Consider the following 17,248-nt stretch of genomic DNA (forward strand, 5'->3'; position numbering starts at 1 on the left):
TCATATCTTCAATCCGAGATTACCGATTCAATGGATTTCTATCAAACACCATGTCACCCAAACACAAATTTTAACCTCCTCTCTCCACTCACCCCTTTTTAAGTCAAAAATCAGGTTTCTAAATCATAACTCGGCTCTCTTAAGTGGTAACTGTTCCTGTCGATAGTCACTGGATTACTAAGTTTTCTACTAGGAACCTATTTGGATTTCTTCATACAATTTATGAACTTGGGTGAACTCAGGGTAGGACTGGGAGCAGAAAGGAGACTCCACGGAGAATTACTACGTTTTCTACTATGAACCTACTTGGATTTCTTCATAAAACTTATGAACTTGGGTGAACTCAGGGTAGGACTGGGAGCAGAAAGGAGACTCCACGGAGAATGTTTCTCTGCTCTGATAGACAACCCTGTCAGAGCCATTGGCTAAACTGATTCTTCAGCAGTACTTACCAGTAACCAAACCCCAAAACCCACAGTCACTGAGTCCATTTCGACTCAAAGGGACCCTAAAGGACAGTGCAGAATTGCCCTGGCAGGTTTCTGAGATTTTAACTCTACGGGAGTAGAACTCCGTCTTTATCCGGAGGAGTGGCTGGTGTTTTTGAACTGCTGACCTTGTGGTTAGCAGCCCAACTTGTAGCCACTACGCCACCAGCGCTCCTTGGATGTCTTCACAGGCACAATAAAGAGCTCTAAATATAAAACAATGAAATGTCATCTATAAATCATGCCAAAATTCAAGAGGACAAGGGCAAACAAGGTACCAAAATCTAAAGTGCTCAAGTCCCTTATATATAAAATGGCTTAAAAAAATAAATGAAATAAAATGGCTTATAATCTACATACACTTTTTTTTAAGACATTTTATTAGGGCCTCATGCAACTCTTATCACAATCCATACACACATCAATTGTGTAAAGTGCATTTGTACTTCATTCTCAAAACATTTTCTCTCCACTTAAACCCCCGACATTAGGTCCTCATTTTCCCCCTTACATACACCTTTTAAAATAACCTCGTATTTTTAAATAATCTCAATATTACTTATAATACCTAATACAATAATAAAATCACACTTTGTTTTCACCTCACAGCTTTTTTTATATACTAATTTCTTTATGTGGGGTTAAGTTGATCCCTGATGCAGAGCCCACATGAGAGTGCTAATAAATTATTTATTATTTGTACATCTTTTTTAGTTCTCAAAAATAAAAAAACACGGTGAGACAGTTAAAAACCATTAAAATCCATTGCTGACCTCACAATGCTGCTACAGAAAGCTGAGGAAGCAAGCTATATCCCACTCACCATAAATAAAGCCAGACCTCTACTGCTGTTGGAGATGAACAATTGACTCAAAGTCAAGAAAAGAGTGGAAGAATGACTAACTTTTAATATCCAAAGCTCCTGGAATAAAAGCATTCCATGGTGAAATGAGGCAAGAGAAACTTCCATTTTTACTTCACTTCTTGATCTGGTCCTTCTACATCTCTTCTACACAGTAAGAACTTTGTTTCAACCCTTGGCCTACCTCTTTAGATAAACAGCAAAAATTAGTGTCACAGGTTAAGATTTAGATTCTAAAGACAGTTACACCTAGCAATCAGTAAGTAAAATATAGTCATAAAGAAAGTATCAAGTGGTAGTAGGAAAGGGCAGCAAGACCCAACTGAGATGTAGCATCCAATTCTTCCTTCAGGAAAGCACAGTGGTTCAAGACTGACATTTCAACTGCATAAGTGCACCAATGCCAATTCATGTTTCATTTTCATCTAATTTTAAAGATAAAAATATAAAAGCACTAATTTTTTTTCTTGGAGTCAAAATATCATCACCACCACCACCACCCCCCATCTGAGGTTCCTTTATTCCAGATCTCTGAAAATGGTTTGAGAACCCTGAAATCTCTGTCCCTTTCAGTGATTTATGAAGTCAAAACTGTTTCCTTATTAATATCAATATAAAACTTTTTTTTGTCCTTTAAAACCTATTTCCACACAAGTGTACAGCAGTTTTTCCAGAGGTGACCCAATATATGTTACGAGTTTGAATGAACCAGTTGAGTATCCAGCTTTCACCAAATGAAAGTTTAAAGGAGAGCTGCAAAAACATTGTCAGTCTTCTATTTTTCAGTTTTGAAAGTTATTTTTCACAGAAATATTATATAATGGGATTATTTAAAAAAACAATACTGATATTTGTCTTCATTTCTAATATGGTAGATATCAATAGATGTGACCAATAGACATGTAAGTTCTCTGTGTTTCTTATCTTTTTTGGAGGGTGGGGGTAGAGGTGAGTGGGGAGGCAGAACAATCCAGGTTTATTCTCCAGACAGCATCAGCAGATACAACTACAGGCTTCCCTGTAGCACATACATTCACAAGGCATCATCAAGCTGCACAGCCTGTGGTGTGTTCGCTGTAACAACACCCCCTGGTTCTTCTCTTTTCAGTAAAGTATAATGGAATCCAAGATCAAAAAGGATTGAGAACAATCATCCTAAAGAAACTCTTTAGACATGTACACCAAGAAACATGTCAGTGAAAGCTCACTGCAGTCTGACAGCTAAAAATTAGAAACTTACATGTTCAACTGAGAATCTATATACACTACACAGTAGTTAAAAATAACCAAATTTTAACATGTAGTATTAGAAATGTTGGAGCATAAAGAAAAAAGCACACGTACTACTTATGTATACCAAAACATAGAACGTTAGATGTTTATTTTCTCTGCACTCTGTACTTTAAATGTCTTAATGTGTAGATGCTGCAAAGAAATGGGGTTAAGAAATATTTTTTCTTAAAATTTATTAAAGGCTAAAAATGCAATCAACAGGCTTTAAAAACATCCAATTTAAAACCTTTATTAGTTGAACAAAACTTTTACAAAGTATCAAAATCTTCATATTGAGTAGTATACTGTACACAAACAACACAATTGAGTATAGACCTTAAGTGATCACTGATACTTCACTTTTCACCTTTTAACAATGCTGGCCATAGAAGTTCTCCAAATATTGTAGATTACGTATCTAATTACTTCACTTTTCTTATTTTCCTCTCCAGCTGTATCTTATTTTGACTTTCTTTTTACTTGTATTTCTTATGTCACTTTCCACTTACCCACAATTTGCTCCAAGCTACCTAACGGTTATAGCTTTCAACAACTGTACCTTTCTTCCTCCCCCATCATCCCCATGCCCAAGCCTCTACCTTTAGCTGACGAAACGTAGGGTCTGATGAACACTATTAACTGAGACTTCCTATATACTTTCTAACCATACTATCATAAATTACATCTCTTCATCTTTGAACCACTACCTCGACCCCCTTTTTAAACCAAAGGCCTCCAAAGACTTCTGATTTGCCACCTATAATTTATCTCCAATCACCATTGAATCCTAACTTCAGATTTGACCCCCTCAAACATTTGTGGCCTTAAAAAAAAAAGCCTCCGGTCACTCCCTAGGTATTATATAAGGTTTTAAGTAGCAATCAAATGGGAGAAACCCACATTCAAATCCCAACTTTGCCATTAGCTAGCAGTATGCCCTAGGGGGAATTATTTAGCTTCTTTCAGAGTCAGTTTTTTCCCCTCTGTAAAGTGGATGTGTTTGCAGGAAATACCTATGGTATCGTGTGAGTGTGTATACACACATCTGGCACACCACAGGTGCTTATTAACTATTACTATCTTTTCTCATTCCTGTTTTCTCCAGGGCACATCCGCGGATGACCCTCAGGTACCTTCCTCTATTCTCTTGTTTCCAAATTTGAGCTCTATAGTTGGCCAACTATCTTAGCAAAAATTTCCACAAGATTGTTCCACCACATAACTCAAAGGCAACCTTTGTTCAAAAACCAAACACATTATCTTCTCCAGTAAATGTGCTTTTTTATAACTGTTTGACTTCTGCTAATGGCATTACAATCTCCCAGGAATTAGAACACGGGTACCAATTAGCTTAATAAAACCCAACAGATGCCAAACAACATGAATTCTAAAATCTGAATTCACTTAAATAAAATCACCCCCCAGCCTGAATCAATTTTGACACACAGTGACCCGATACAGGATTCAGCTTTGTAAATCTTGAGAGCAGACAACCTTATCTTTCTGCCATAGAGTGGCTGGTGGGTTTGATCCACCAACCTTGTGAATAGCAGTCCAGCACTTACTAAACAGCGCTGGGCATCAAATTGCTTTAACTTCCTTACTTTCCAATAGTTTTCCCTTCGGTTTCTGTTGAATTGGTTCTGACTCAAGGTGGCTCCATGTGTTTGTTTTTCCAATAAGAAGTGTCTGCCACTGTTTCATGTGTGCCACTGGGTTTCATGGCTGTAACTTTTTGGTAGCAGATTCCCAGGATTGCCTTCTGAAGTGCCTCGCAGTGGGTTTGAGCTGCCCCCTTTCTAGGTTAGTAGTCCAGTACATAACAGTCAAACTTATTTACTCATTTCTCAGCACTGCTGCTCCCTGATTACGGTTTCCTATGCCTTCTGAAATCTTAAACTGGTATCTTCTCTTCCCAAGTTTACACTTATGTCCATGGCCATATCACAGTATTCCATAAAGGCTCTCAAAGAAAACTGTCCATCACATACTAATTATTTGCCTAAAACTAATGTTCCCTATATTTACATTAGACACTGAGGGGGGGGCAGCAATCCTCTATCACCTCACAGTATTTAGAAGATTTGAAGCTGAGTAGGCACTTAAATATTTGTTAAATGAAGGTTTGATTTAAGGGCTTCAAGGTTACAAGGGAAGGAATCAATCAGTGACATTTCATAAATGAAGAGAAACTATTCAGATGCTACACAAGGCATGCAAGCACAAAATGAATTTTAAAGTCTAATTTCTCCAGAAAAGTTTTCATTTAGCAGAAGAGGGCTGGAACTGGCAACACGCATCTAATATACAATTCGCAGTTCCTAAAACACTAGGGACAGAAATGAAGACGAGGTAAATGAGCAAGGATAAGAAAATTTACACTGTGCACATTTAAAAGGTTACTATACCTTATCTGACCTTTTCAGGTAGTCAAAACTATTCCTAATTTTGCTTTGAACCCCACCCCATTGAACACACCTATCCGGGATTATCATAAAGTACTTTGATTACTAAAGTGCTTGACCCCACCAACTTTCATGTCTACCTCAGAAGTAATTCTGTAAGATCAGAAGTAATTCTGATCATAAGAATACACTAAAAATCCTTTGTTCTTGAAAAATTATCATTAAAATTAGTCTATAGTTAGTTTTATCCCGGGAGGGAAATGCAGTACTTGAAATCTCTTAAAAATTAATCTTGGTGTAATCAACCATTTCCTGAGCACTTTGGAGCAGAAGGGGAGAAAGAAAACTCTCATTCCTCATGGAGATAATATTCCAATGAGAGTTTTACCTTCAGGAACCAAAGTCAGCTTCCAGTCTTAACCACCTGGAGACAAATTCTACAGCTATTTTTGATTAGGAAATATTTTTCTTTTTTTCTTTTCTTTTTTTTTAGGAAATATTTTTCTACTTCAAAAAATCCTCACTACAAAACTTGGCAAGGCACTTTTCAATACTAGTTGCAATGACTTCAATTAAGACATTTTATGTACTTATCATTTGACAAGTCTCTTTCTAGTGTAATTTTTTGGTAAAGCAAAGGTCGTTAACTGCGGAGTATCTGGCAGGTCCCATACCACGGCACTTCAAGGGAACTGGAAAGCCTTCGCACCATAATTACGTTAGAAGTAAGGCTACAAAAATCTTGTGTGATGAAGTTTCTAATGCCACATCAGGAAATCTCGAATGATGTATATTTTCTCAAAATTGGTTTATCTTTAGCACTTGAGAAGGGGGAGCCCAACTGTATACAAGGCAAAAGTTTATCCCTTGTAACTGCATTTAAAATCAGTGGTCACGTCCCCTCTCACCCACTCCGCACCCCAAGCCGATGCTGAGAAATAAAGGTGTGGGCTCTTCAGTCCAAGCCCTGCACGCACCAACAGAAAGCTTTAAGGCAAGGCGGCAGGCAGCTTTGTGCCCGGCTTTGGAAGGTTTTCACATGTAAATGTTCTCGAGAGGGCGTTCCGAGGGTGGGGTACCGGAGGCCAACACCGACTCTCTAGCTGACTAAAGCGGGGCAAAGGCTCTGCTGTCCCCATTCAACTTTTTCAGGTGTCACGTTGGGGCCTTAGGGGCCACGGGTTATGTTCACGACTCGCCATGAGTGACCATCACCGCCACCCCACCCTCCGTTTACGAATCTCTTTCCCCAAGTGCGGGAGCCCCGGAGGAGGAGGGGGGGGGGTGAATACCCTCTCCAACGCCTCCTCGGCCCGGGATCAGAGTCCAGGCGCCGCCGCGCCGCGGCCTGAGCGACAGGAAAGCCGAGGCCGCCGCGCCACCAGCCCCGCGAGCAGCAGATGCTCCCGCCCCCAATCCCGCACCCCGGCCCGGCCCGCCCGCGCTTCTTTCTTAGCCCCGCGCAGGCTTCCGGCACCGCGAAGCCAGTAACGGGGCTGGGAGCGAGCGCGCCTGGAATTGAAAGGGGGCGAAGTTAGAGAGACTGAGGCTGACGGGGGCGAACGGCAACGTGGGGGCAGTCTCAGGTCGCCGCCCGGGGGGTGGGGTGGGGGAGGGGTCTGGGTCAGTTCCCGTGGCCGCCGCGACCTCTGCCAGGCCACAGGCCGCTCGACGAAGGCCCCGCCACCCCGGAACCGGGGCAGGAAGCGTCCCCACCCCGAGCAATGCATGAAACCTCCGGCGGCGGGAGAAACAACACTCTGGCTCCCGCGGCAGGCCGGGCAGCCCCTGCCCCGAGCACCCCTCACCTCCTGGTTGAAGGCGTTGACGGCGTCCATGTTCGCGTTGCGGCGGCGGCTGCTCCGGGCCTGCCGGTCATAGACCTTGCTCCGCGGCGGAGCGGGGCCGGAGAACCGGCCGGGCCTGGAGGACGGGGGGAGGCGACAAGCAGCGAAGCCAGCGGCCGGGGCAGGAAGAGGCTACGGTCGAGGCAGCGGGGCAGACGGCCCAGGGAGCGGCGGAGGAGCAGCGGGCCCTTCTCAGTCCCGTTCAGAGGATGAAGAAAAAGAAGCGGCGGCGACGGCCCTGGGCTCCAACATGTCCGTTTGGTGGTGGCGGCTGCGCTCTACGTCTCGCTGACACGGCCCCCCGCGCCCTCACGCACTGCCTCACACTGGCCCGGCCGGCGAGCGGGCGGGCCTCTCTCTCCTTTCGCCAGCAGGATGGCGGCAGCGGCCCGAATCCACGCCGCGCGGAGCACCCTGGGACAGCTCGGGCCTCCCAGCGCTTCCGGCGGCCAGCACTCGCCCCGCCCCGCCATCGTTCGCTCCTCCCCCGCCCCGCTCCGCTCCGCCCCGCCCCGCCCCGCCTTGCCGCGCCGCGCCGCGCGGCCCTGCAAGCCACTAGCACGTGACAGCGGGAAGCTGGGCGCTTTCCTGCCTGCGGTGGTTTGGGCCCGGCTGGTCCACCTGGCACCAAGACCGTACGAAGCGCGCGGGAACCCGGGGCCGGGAGCTGGCCCCGATCGAGCCTGCACACAATCGGGTCCCCGCCCGACACTGGTCAAGCCGGGGTTCGTTTTCGTTGTCCTTCTGTCCAAGCAGGCCCAGCACCGGGGCATCTTCGGCGAGCAAGCATGGAGGAATTCACCGTGGCATGGAACGGAAGGAGCAAGCTTTCCCTTCAACCCTCCGGGCTGAATGCTTTGCCGGAAAAAGCCTCTGTCCACATGCTGCCTCGTTTCTGCTTCATTGACACTGTTTAATTCTGCTCGACCTGATGCCCAGAGAAAGACTTGCAGGCGCTGGCTGTTCATCCACGCAGACCTGGAAGGAACCACTATGCAGAAGGGATCAACTTCTGCCTAGGAAGGAATGCATTCCCCTCACCTTACCGTCGATACCCCAAACTGTGTGTTTCCTTTTGGGTGGGAACCCTTTGACTTGATTTACTTTGCTTGAGTACCTACTGCCTGCCAGGCAGTGCCAGGGGTTGGGGATGTGGAAAGAAAAGACAACTTTTCCGTCTGCAGACAACTCAGTTAAGTGGGGGGAAACTGACAAGTGTGCAGGGGGCTGCAACTATGTACAGGATAAGGGTGAGGGCGGAGGCTCTGGAGAACAAAGAAGAAAGATAATCTAGACGCCCAGGTACACTTCCAGAGAAAGTGGCCCTTGCATCACCTGAGGAAGGAGAAAAAGCAAGAGAAGATACTCCAGCCTGAGCCTGAGGAAGACTTTGGAGTCCCGTCCTGCTGAGGGATGACCAGCCAGACATGAGAGTGCCGGGGACGATGACCCAGACCAGGTCTTTATGCACCTTCTGGTGCCCTTCCAAGCAGTTTGGATATTGCCCTCAAGGCAGCTGAGAGCTGCTGAGAAATTGTAAAAGGACGGTGGTTCCATTCAGAATAGCATTCATAGAGAGAGCAGATGGGAGGAGCAGCAACAGTGAGGTCAGAGACAAGAGTAGCCCTAGCCTGAGGGTTTGCTGAGGGCTTGAAGTGGTGGCAATGGAAAAAGAGAGGCAAGCTCAGGTATTCAGGAAGTCGAATGGCTGTGGGTGGGATGTAATGACTAATGTAAAGGATGAGAAGAGGGGCCCAGGCCCTGGCTGGATGGAAGGAATGAATATTGGGTGTATTCTTCAATTTAGGGGATTTATGATATGGCCGTAGTTTGAGTGAAAACCAAGTAATGAGTAACACTCAATTGGCTTATGTGCTGGGAGCTGTATGGCATGTTATTCTTTTATTTCCTCTAATCTCTACAACAGACTTCTGTATTCTTTGTGCCCCATTTTGTATTGAGAAACCGAGTCTCAGTTCCTTTAACTAACTTGCCCAAGGTCATACAGCTGTGTGACTTCCATCTGGGATCTGTGGCATTTGAGCTGCTCCTGAAACAACTGAGTGACCATGTCTAGGAGGCCGTTGGGTAAACAAGTGTGGAGGCAGGAGAGAGTTGAGTAGAGATAGAGATCTGGGAGTCATTAGGGCCCAGTTGTGGAAAAAGACAAGGGAAAAAGGAAGTAAAAACCTGGGAAGGCAGGTGTGTTGTAAAGCAGGGATGGGGAAATCCTTTTTTCTGTCAAGGGTCATTTGGGTATTTATAACATCATTCCAGGGTGTACTGGTTAACCATTTAATTAACTCACCCTAGTGTAATGGCTGGAACTGCTACTATTTGGTGAAGTGTGATATTAGCTGCTATTGATGATTCCAAAGGCCTTACATGGCCTGAGGGCCAGATGTTCCCCACACCTGTTGTAAATGGTAAGAAAATAGAAAAACACCTGAGAAGCTGTCTGCACTGTCCAGCAAGATGAAGATTGAAAAGTGCCCGAGGGATTCAGACCCTATGATTTATGGGCCAGCCATGTAAACATGTCAGTGGTTCTCAACCTGCCTCATGCCACCATCCTTTAATAATACAGTTCCTTATGTTGTGGTAACCCCCAACCATAAAATTATTTTCGTTGCTACTTCTTAACTAATATTGCTACTGTTATGAATCGGGCGACCCCTGTGAAAGGGTGGTTGGACCCCCAGGTTGAGAACCGCTGGCATAAGTGATGGGGCTAGAAAAGGGGAAGGTGGACCATAGACATTTTATAGAACTTGTCTATGAAAGCAAGTTGTAAGATCAGGAAGAAGTTACAGGATGATGGAAAAGTGCTTGCTTGGTTCTTTCTTCTTTTTTATATCATTTTATTGGGGGCTCATACAACTCATCATAATCCATACATACACCAATTGTGTCAAGCACATTTGTACTTTCATTGCCCTCATCATTCTCAAAACATTTGCTGTCCACTTAAGCCCCTGGCATCAGCTCCTCATTTCCCCGCCTCCCTCCCCGCTTCTCCCTTCCTCATGAACCTTTGATAATTTATAAATTATTTTTTGGTCATGTTTTACACTGTCCAACGTCTCCCTTCACCCACTTTTCTGTTGTCCGTCCTCCAGGAAGAAGGTTATATGTAGATCCCTGTAATCCAGGGGTCCTCAAACTTTTTAAAAAGGGCTGGCCAGTTCACTGTCCCTCAGACCCTTTGGAGGGCAGGACATAGTTATAAAAAAAAACTATGAACAAATTCCTATGCACACTGGACAAGTCGGCTGCTAAGCAGGACAGGCAATGGTGGCAAAAACATCAGGCAGGCCGAATAAGTCTCCTCGGCGGCCACATATGGCCCACAGGCCGTAGTTTGAGGACCCCTGCAAATCGCTTCCCCCTTTCTACTCCACCCTCCCTCCATGCTTGGTTCTTTCTTATGAAAGAAACATAATCTTGGTTGAATCACCAAGAGTAATGCCCCAAATTTTGTTTTCTCTTTTCATACTTCCTTTCACAGCACCCCCTGCCTTTTTTTACCTTCCTGCTGAACTCTGGTTTGCAAACTGGGTTTGCTCCTCTAAATTGTCACCCACGAGACCACTAAAAATGTGTGAGAAAAGGCAGGTCTGGGCAGATTTTCCTCTTTGTAAGGAACGCTGGTGGCGCTATGGGTTAGACACGGGGCTGCCTATTCTGTGTCTCTCTAATTCTGTCCAGGATCACCACACCATGATTCCAGTTTCATTTCCCCTAGGCCTCTCCCTCGGTTTACTAAATACCACTGTAAAAGGAATATGGCAAGTGGTGTCCTTAAAGAAAAAAATCTTTTCTCAAGTTGGGCTAGAAGTCTGTGTTCAGGGCACCTACTGTAAAGACTTTGCTGGTTATGGGAGAAGCCTCCTCACTTCCCACTTCCGTAACCCTGTGTTCCTTGGCTCCTCAGGGAACTGCTTTCCAGGGCAGGTGCCTTCCCCAGTCTGTACTTGCCTCTGTGTACTCTCATCTTCCGTTGTACCTCAGACGTGATTAGGGTTAGAACAACACCCACACTGATGCGTCCTCATTAATGTAACCAAGGAAACTCTATTCCCAGTTGGCATTAAATACACAGGTACATATTTTGTGGGGGACACAGTTCAGTCCAGAAAGTCCCTTTTCTCTGCCAGGCACATCTCAAGTCCTGTCATTCCCTGAACACATCCAGGAATTGGCATCACACGGTGGTCTTACCCTCTGCTTCTTGACATAGGCCTCTTTATCATCGTGGAGGCTCTGTTTAAACTTCACATTCTCTCATTCAGTCTCATTAGGCGCTGACTTTGGCCCAGGGACTGTGCTAAGAAATTTCCTCATTTCCCACCCCGCCAGACTTGACATCTCCGGCTGTAGTTTTCTATGACCCTGGGATAGCCCTTCTTACCTGTGTCTTAGTTATCTAGTTGCTATAACAAATACCACAAGTGAGTGGCTTTCACAAATAGAATTTACTCTCGCAGTTTAGGAAGCTGGATGTCTAAATTCAAGGCACCAGCTCTAGAGGAATTCTTTGTTATCAATCTTCCACAAGATCTAGGGGATACTCAGCATAGGAACCCCAGGTCCAAAGGACAGCTCTTCTTTCTTGGTGTTAGTAGGTCTCTCTCTCCTTTTATCTCTTGTAAGATAAAAAGGGATGCAGGCTACACCCCAGGGAAATTCCTCTTGCATGGGAATCATAGTGGTGACCTGAGTCAAGGGTGTTGCTTCACCCTAATAGTCTTATTGACTGAGATCTGTGACCAAAGTCAGGGTGTTACATCCAACTCTAATCCTTTTACAACTGACTGATCACATCATGGGGTTATTGGCTTCTAAGACCCTTGGGTTTGAGGTGGATGTTAGGTTTGGGAGGTTCTTTTCGGGATGGGAATGTTTGATTTTGTGCTGACAGTGCTCGGAATGCCTTTTGAAGTCGTTGTTTAGGGAAATCTTGTTATCTGAGAGTCTCTGGGTGCTTCTGCCCTCCGGAAGAAGCACTCTTGACCTCCTCGAGCACATCTGGCTGAGCACATCTGGCTGCCGTGTGTGCGGCTACTGCTGGCCACCCTCTCTTTCTCAAGGCAGATGAGGCACAGGTGCCAATAGGACATTTCTGGCAAGTGACAAAACCTCAGGAGGACCTTTAAGTGGTCCTTAAAGCAGTAGGAAAGTGTCCTACTAAAAAGGATGGCTAGTACTGTACATCTTTTTTCCTTTTAAAAAAATTAATCATTTTATGGGGGCACTCTTAAAAATCTTATAACAATGCATCATTCCGTTGTATTAAGCACACTTAGTACTGTACATTTCGGTCAAACTTCCTGTAGAAGAATCTTTTCTCCAAAAGGGGAAAATGCAGAACAGAATTCCAAATGTTCAAGGAATCCAGATTTTCAATCTTTTAACCTGAGACTAAAAATATTCCCTGAAGTCTTCTTAAAACCAAACAATTTTTGTTGTCATTAGGTGCTGTTGAGTAGGTTCTAGCCCATAGTCACTCTCTAGAACAGGGCAGAATTGCCCGTGGGTTGTCGAAGACTGTGACTCTTCACGGGAGTAGAAACTCCCAGCTTTCTCCCGAGGAGCCACTGCTGGTTTCGAACTGCTGACCATACTGATCACAGAACGAAACACTGCCCAGTCCTGTACTATCTTCACAATGGTTTTTCTGTTTGAGCCCATGGTTGCAACCATTATGTCAATCTGTCTTGCCAAGGGCCTGGAAGCTCGGCCCGACAACTCTTCCATTGGCTGTGGGCAGCCCCATTCTGTTTGTTCAAATGAATGACAACCCCTTGGCTCCAGTAGCCCCCATTTTTTACCCCTTGGGCATGGCAACCTTATTTCCTTGGTTTGGGGCAATTGACCTGGCCTCATTCCTCTAACAGTCATGTTCCAGAACAACGTTAGGGAAGATCTGATTCTTTGAAACCTATGAAGCTGTGGTCCGGTCCTTTGAAACCTGAGGTCATGCTTTCACTCTCTGAGGCCAAGGCAACTCTGCTTCCCAGACTCCTTGTCTCTTTAGCTTCTGCTTCCTGGCACCTAGGCCTCTAGGGCATTCGTGTCTCTTGGGCCAGCAGATCTTTGCCCTGCTCAGGCCAGGGTTGCAGAGCTTTTTAGGCCTCCCAGGAAGTGCTTGAGGCCCTCCACCAACACGTCTGCTCGAAGGCACTGAGCCTTCATTCTGCTGCTGCAGCTACTTCATCTCTGCCATCGCTGCTGTTACAACTCTCCTCACGTTCTTCAGAACCCTCACCAGAATCACTCTTCAACTCACTGTCCTCAATTCCAGCTCGCAGTGAGCTTCCAAGGCTGTAAATCTGTACAGGAGCAGAAAGCCTAGCTTTCTCCCTCAGCGGAGCTGGCAGGTTCAAACTGCTGACCTTTCAGGTAGCAGCCCAACACTTAACGCCCCCACTCTCACTCGCTCACTCACTGCCATGGAATTGATGCCAACCCATAGCAACCCTGTAGGACAGGGTGGAACTGCCCATGGGTTTCCGAAGACTGTGATTCTTTATGGGAGTAGTACGTCCCATCTTTCTCTTGAGGAGCAGCTGATGGTTTTGAACTGCTGACCTTGCAGAACACAGCCAACTCATAACCACTACACCACCATCTAACCTCTCACACCACCTTTAAACTCTTCCAGCCTCTACCCATCACCTAATTCTAAAACAGCTTCCCCATTTTAAGGAAGTGTTAGAGTAGCATCACATTCTTCTGATACCAAATTCTGTCTTAGTTACTTAGTATTACCTTTAACAAACAGAAAGTTGTTTCCTCCCAGTTTAAGAGGTTAGAAGTACAGATTCAGGGCACCAGTTCTAGGGGAAATGCCCTTTCTGTGTCAGCTCTCAGGGAAGGTCCCATCTCCCGTCAACATCTGTGGACTCAATGTTCCCTGGAGATTCCCATGTATCTAATATTCTCGTGGGGTTAGGAGGTTCTCAGTGCAGGGTCCCTGGGTCCAAAAGACACAATCTCTTCTCACCTCTTCTTTCTTGATGATTAAAGTTTCCTCCTGCGAGGAGGAGAGGAGCAAATCAGAGTGCAGTGTAGTAATGATGAAATATGCAATTTTCCTCTAGTTCTTAAATGCTTCCTCCCCCCCACTACCATGATCCCAATTCTACCTTACATATCCGGCTGGACCAAAGGATGTACACTGGCACAGATAGGAACTGGAAATACAGTGAACCCAGGACAGGTGAACCCCCCAGGACCAGTGGAGAGAGTGGCGATAGCGGGAGGGTGGAGGGAAGGTGAGGGAGAAAGGGGGGACAGATGACAAGGTCTACATATGGCCTCCTCCCTGGGGTATGGACAGCGGAGAAGTAGGTGAAGGAGATGTTTGATGGGGTAAGATATGATAAAATAATAATTTATAAATTATCAAGAGTTCAGGGGGAGCAGGGAGGGAGGGGGGAAAATGAGCTGACACCAAGGGCTCAAGTGGAAAGCGGGTGTTGTGAGAATGATGAAGTCAACATATGTACTAATGTGCTGGACACAAAGGACGTATGTATGGATTGTGATGAGTTGTATGAGCCCCTAATAAAACGATTATTTAATTAAAAAAAGTTTCCTCTTGTCTGCTTCGTTGTGTGATCTCATTTTATATCTTGTGTTAGTCTGGGTAGACTAGAGAAACAAATCCATGGACACATTATGTGTATAAGAAAGAGATTTATATACAAGAACAATTGAACAGTGAGAAAACATCTCAGCCCAGTCCATAAGTCCGATATTAGCCCATATGTCCGATACCAATCTATAAAGTCCTTTTCAGACTCACAAAACACATGCAATGACGCCAAATGTAGAAGATCACAGGCCAGTGGGTAGAAAGTCTTTGGATCCAGTGGCATTGGAAACATCTCAGCATTGGCAGGGGTCTCTGCATGGCTCTCTGCATACAGGGCTGCATCAGGGTGGGTCCATGTGTCTTGTCAGCTGATCTGTCTCCCAGGGTGTGAGCAGAGAGTCTCCCACCTCCAAGGAGGAAATACCAGATTTCCCAGAATTCTCAGGAGAAGGCCATGGCCACATAGAAGCCTCATTGACTGTGATCCGATTGACAGACTAGACTCCAACCCTTCACTCATAATCCTCTCAAATTGGTAACTATGTAACTACCACAGACCACCTCTTGTCAATTTGACACTTTCACATAACTCTGTAACCATATTTTCAAACAAACAATAATAAAATCATATCTGTACCTAACAGGATAAAATTAAAATGCATACAATTCAACATGTGCCACCGTCATTTAAGCATAACATTTTATAAATGAACAAAACAAAAATATCCTATGCCTAACAATCGCAGTTAAATAACACCTATACCTTGATCCTATAATCCTATGATGAGTATATTCCCCCACCTATGAAAGTTTATAAGCCAACCACTTCATGCTTTTATCCCCCAATTTTGGGTATCCAATTTCTATATTGCCCACTTACATTAACTCAGGGCTCTGAGGAGACAATCATATTTTTCGATGTGAAGAATCTTCATTCCAATTGGAACCTTGTGAAATCCATATCCATAAGCAAAGTCAAATCAGGACAGGCCATCCATAAAGTCAAGAGCAATAAGCACCAGTTCACAGGCTCAAAAATCTTCATCTGGTCAGGTTCTAGTCAACTCAATGTGGGCTGCCTCTCTGAGCCTCACCAGGGTGTCCATTGGTGCCCTTGCCTTTAGACCATGGATTCTCACCAATACTCAACAAACCTAGCCCCCTCATGCTAGGTCATGAACTTCGGACCAGTCAACCCGCTCTTGTCCTCTCCTCTAGTTCCTATAAACCAGGTCCACTGTGTCAGTGGCCAGACTCAACCTGTCTCTTTGTTGCTGCATTTCTCCCACTTCCACTCAACAAGTAGATCCAGATGCTAGCAAGCATCTCAGCCTGCCCACAGGCTCCCTTTAATGTTCAGTCCCAGAGAGGAGTTTTTTTCATGGTTCCAGATTTTTTCCAGCTTCTGACAAAAGCCACTAGAGTTTAAACTGTTAGGTAGCTAGCATAGGGACTGGGGCATCAATTACGCATGCTCAGAGGTTTGAGCTTCTGCCCAAGAAAGGGTTGTACACCTAGGTGGGCATTACACCTGGATTGGTCCACCTAAGCCAGTTGAATTTGATTCAGCCAATGGGGTTGACCAGTATTGCCTACCACACCTCTCAATGGGGCCCCTGAAAAGTCCAGAGGTTTTGCTCTGGTGCTTTCTCTTTTCCAGTGACTGCTACACAATGTAGCACAGCCGGGCTGCCTTCCAGAGTGGCCAGGCTGCAGTCCCTCAACTGTGCCGCGGACTCTGTATGGCTTGTGTTCCATTTACTGTAGAATCTGAAACTGCTACTATTCTCTATAAACTCACTTGGATCGCAAACCAGTCTTCGGCATGAATTCTTTCTTGTATGGAGCCAAGGACCAAGGTATATCTCTCCCCTGAGAGATCTAACAAAACTTCAAATCCAAAGAATTCCTTTTTAAAAAATCTTCAATCTGTCAAACTTGCCCCCAGGCAAGTCTCTTGGAATGCAAATGTCCTGAGCACTCCAAGGCACTGGGTGGGGCTTATCTTTTCAGAGCCTTCTTTGGAGGCATAGCCTAAACCCATCTAGAGATCAAATTAATGGCTTGAGGCAAGTGGGTTTACAAGCTCTCTGATTTCATACTTCCCAAAATCATTTCTATCAATTATTATATCAACAATAATAAACAGAAGAAATCAGTATAAACGAAGTAGAATCAGACACTAAACTCGATTCTTAAAACAGTCCAGTTCAATCCCTATTTAGCTTATCTAAATACTTGCCTAAAGTATTCTATCTATACAAAAATATGGGATTAGGCCTCTTGAGAGTATCAAGCCAGAGTGAGGCTTTCTGCCAGCAATTTTGACCTTCTGTCAACCATTTTCTCTAACCAGCATGGTCTCTGAGAAATTCAAATGGCAACTTCTACCCCTGAGCTCCAAATATACATTAATCACATTAATTCTCACCATTTCAAACAGGAATAACCAAAGGCGACAACCAAACATAATAATCAAAACTTTAACTTCCCATATTCTTTCCAGAAAACAACTCCGTAAACTGCAAGGATCTATCTGACTTCTGAATAGCCAAAGAAGGAACACTACCACGAGGGAGAAGTCAAACAAGCATCTACTCTCCATCTTTATGATCTGTTTCTCCAGCACCCCACTCTCAAGGTACCATACTGTGTTAGTCTGGGTAGACTAGAGAAACAAATCCATGGACACATATACCCTGTTTCCCGAGAGTAAGACATGCCCTGAAAATAAGACCTACTTACAGTTTTGCCTCTTGCTGAAATATAAGGCA

The 17,248-nt window shown here is 45.0% G+C and overlaps 1 protein-coding gene across 4 annotated transcripts in view; it reads right to left on the reverse strand.

Annotated features, from left to right (window-relative positions):
* The window catches only part of SCAF4 (SR-related CTD associated factor 4), a 63,680-nt gene extending 56,455 nt beyond the window's left edge, over positions 1-7,225 (reverse strand). For 3 of the 4 annotated variants that reach the window (XM_045284580.1, XM_045284578.1, XM_004711322.3), the window contains exon 1: positions 6,836-7,225. In XM_045284580.1, coding sequence (XP_045140515.1) covers positions 6,836-6,865 — 30 coding nt within the window. In that variant the 5' untranslated portion in view covers positions 6,866-7,225. The remainder of the gene's footprint in view (positions 1-6,835) is intronic. The other variant, XM_045284579.1, reaches the window with a different exon arrangement.
* Between the last annotated feature and the right edge of the window lie 10,023 nt (positions 7,226-17,248).

This window comes from Echinops telfairi, unplaced genomic scaffold (assembly GCF_000313985.2).
Source record: "Echinops telfairi isolate 266 unplaced genomic scaffold, ASM31398v2 ScPeMD7_7469;HRSCAF=8507_0, whole genome shotgun sequence".
In the NCBI taxonomy this organism is placed as follows: Eukaryota; Metazoa; Chordata; class Mammalia; order Afrosoricida; family Tenrecidae; genus Echinops; species Echinops telfairi.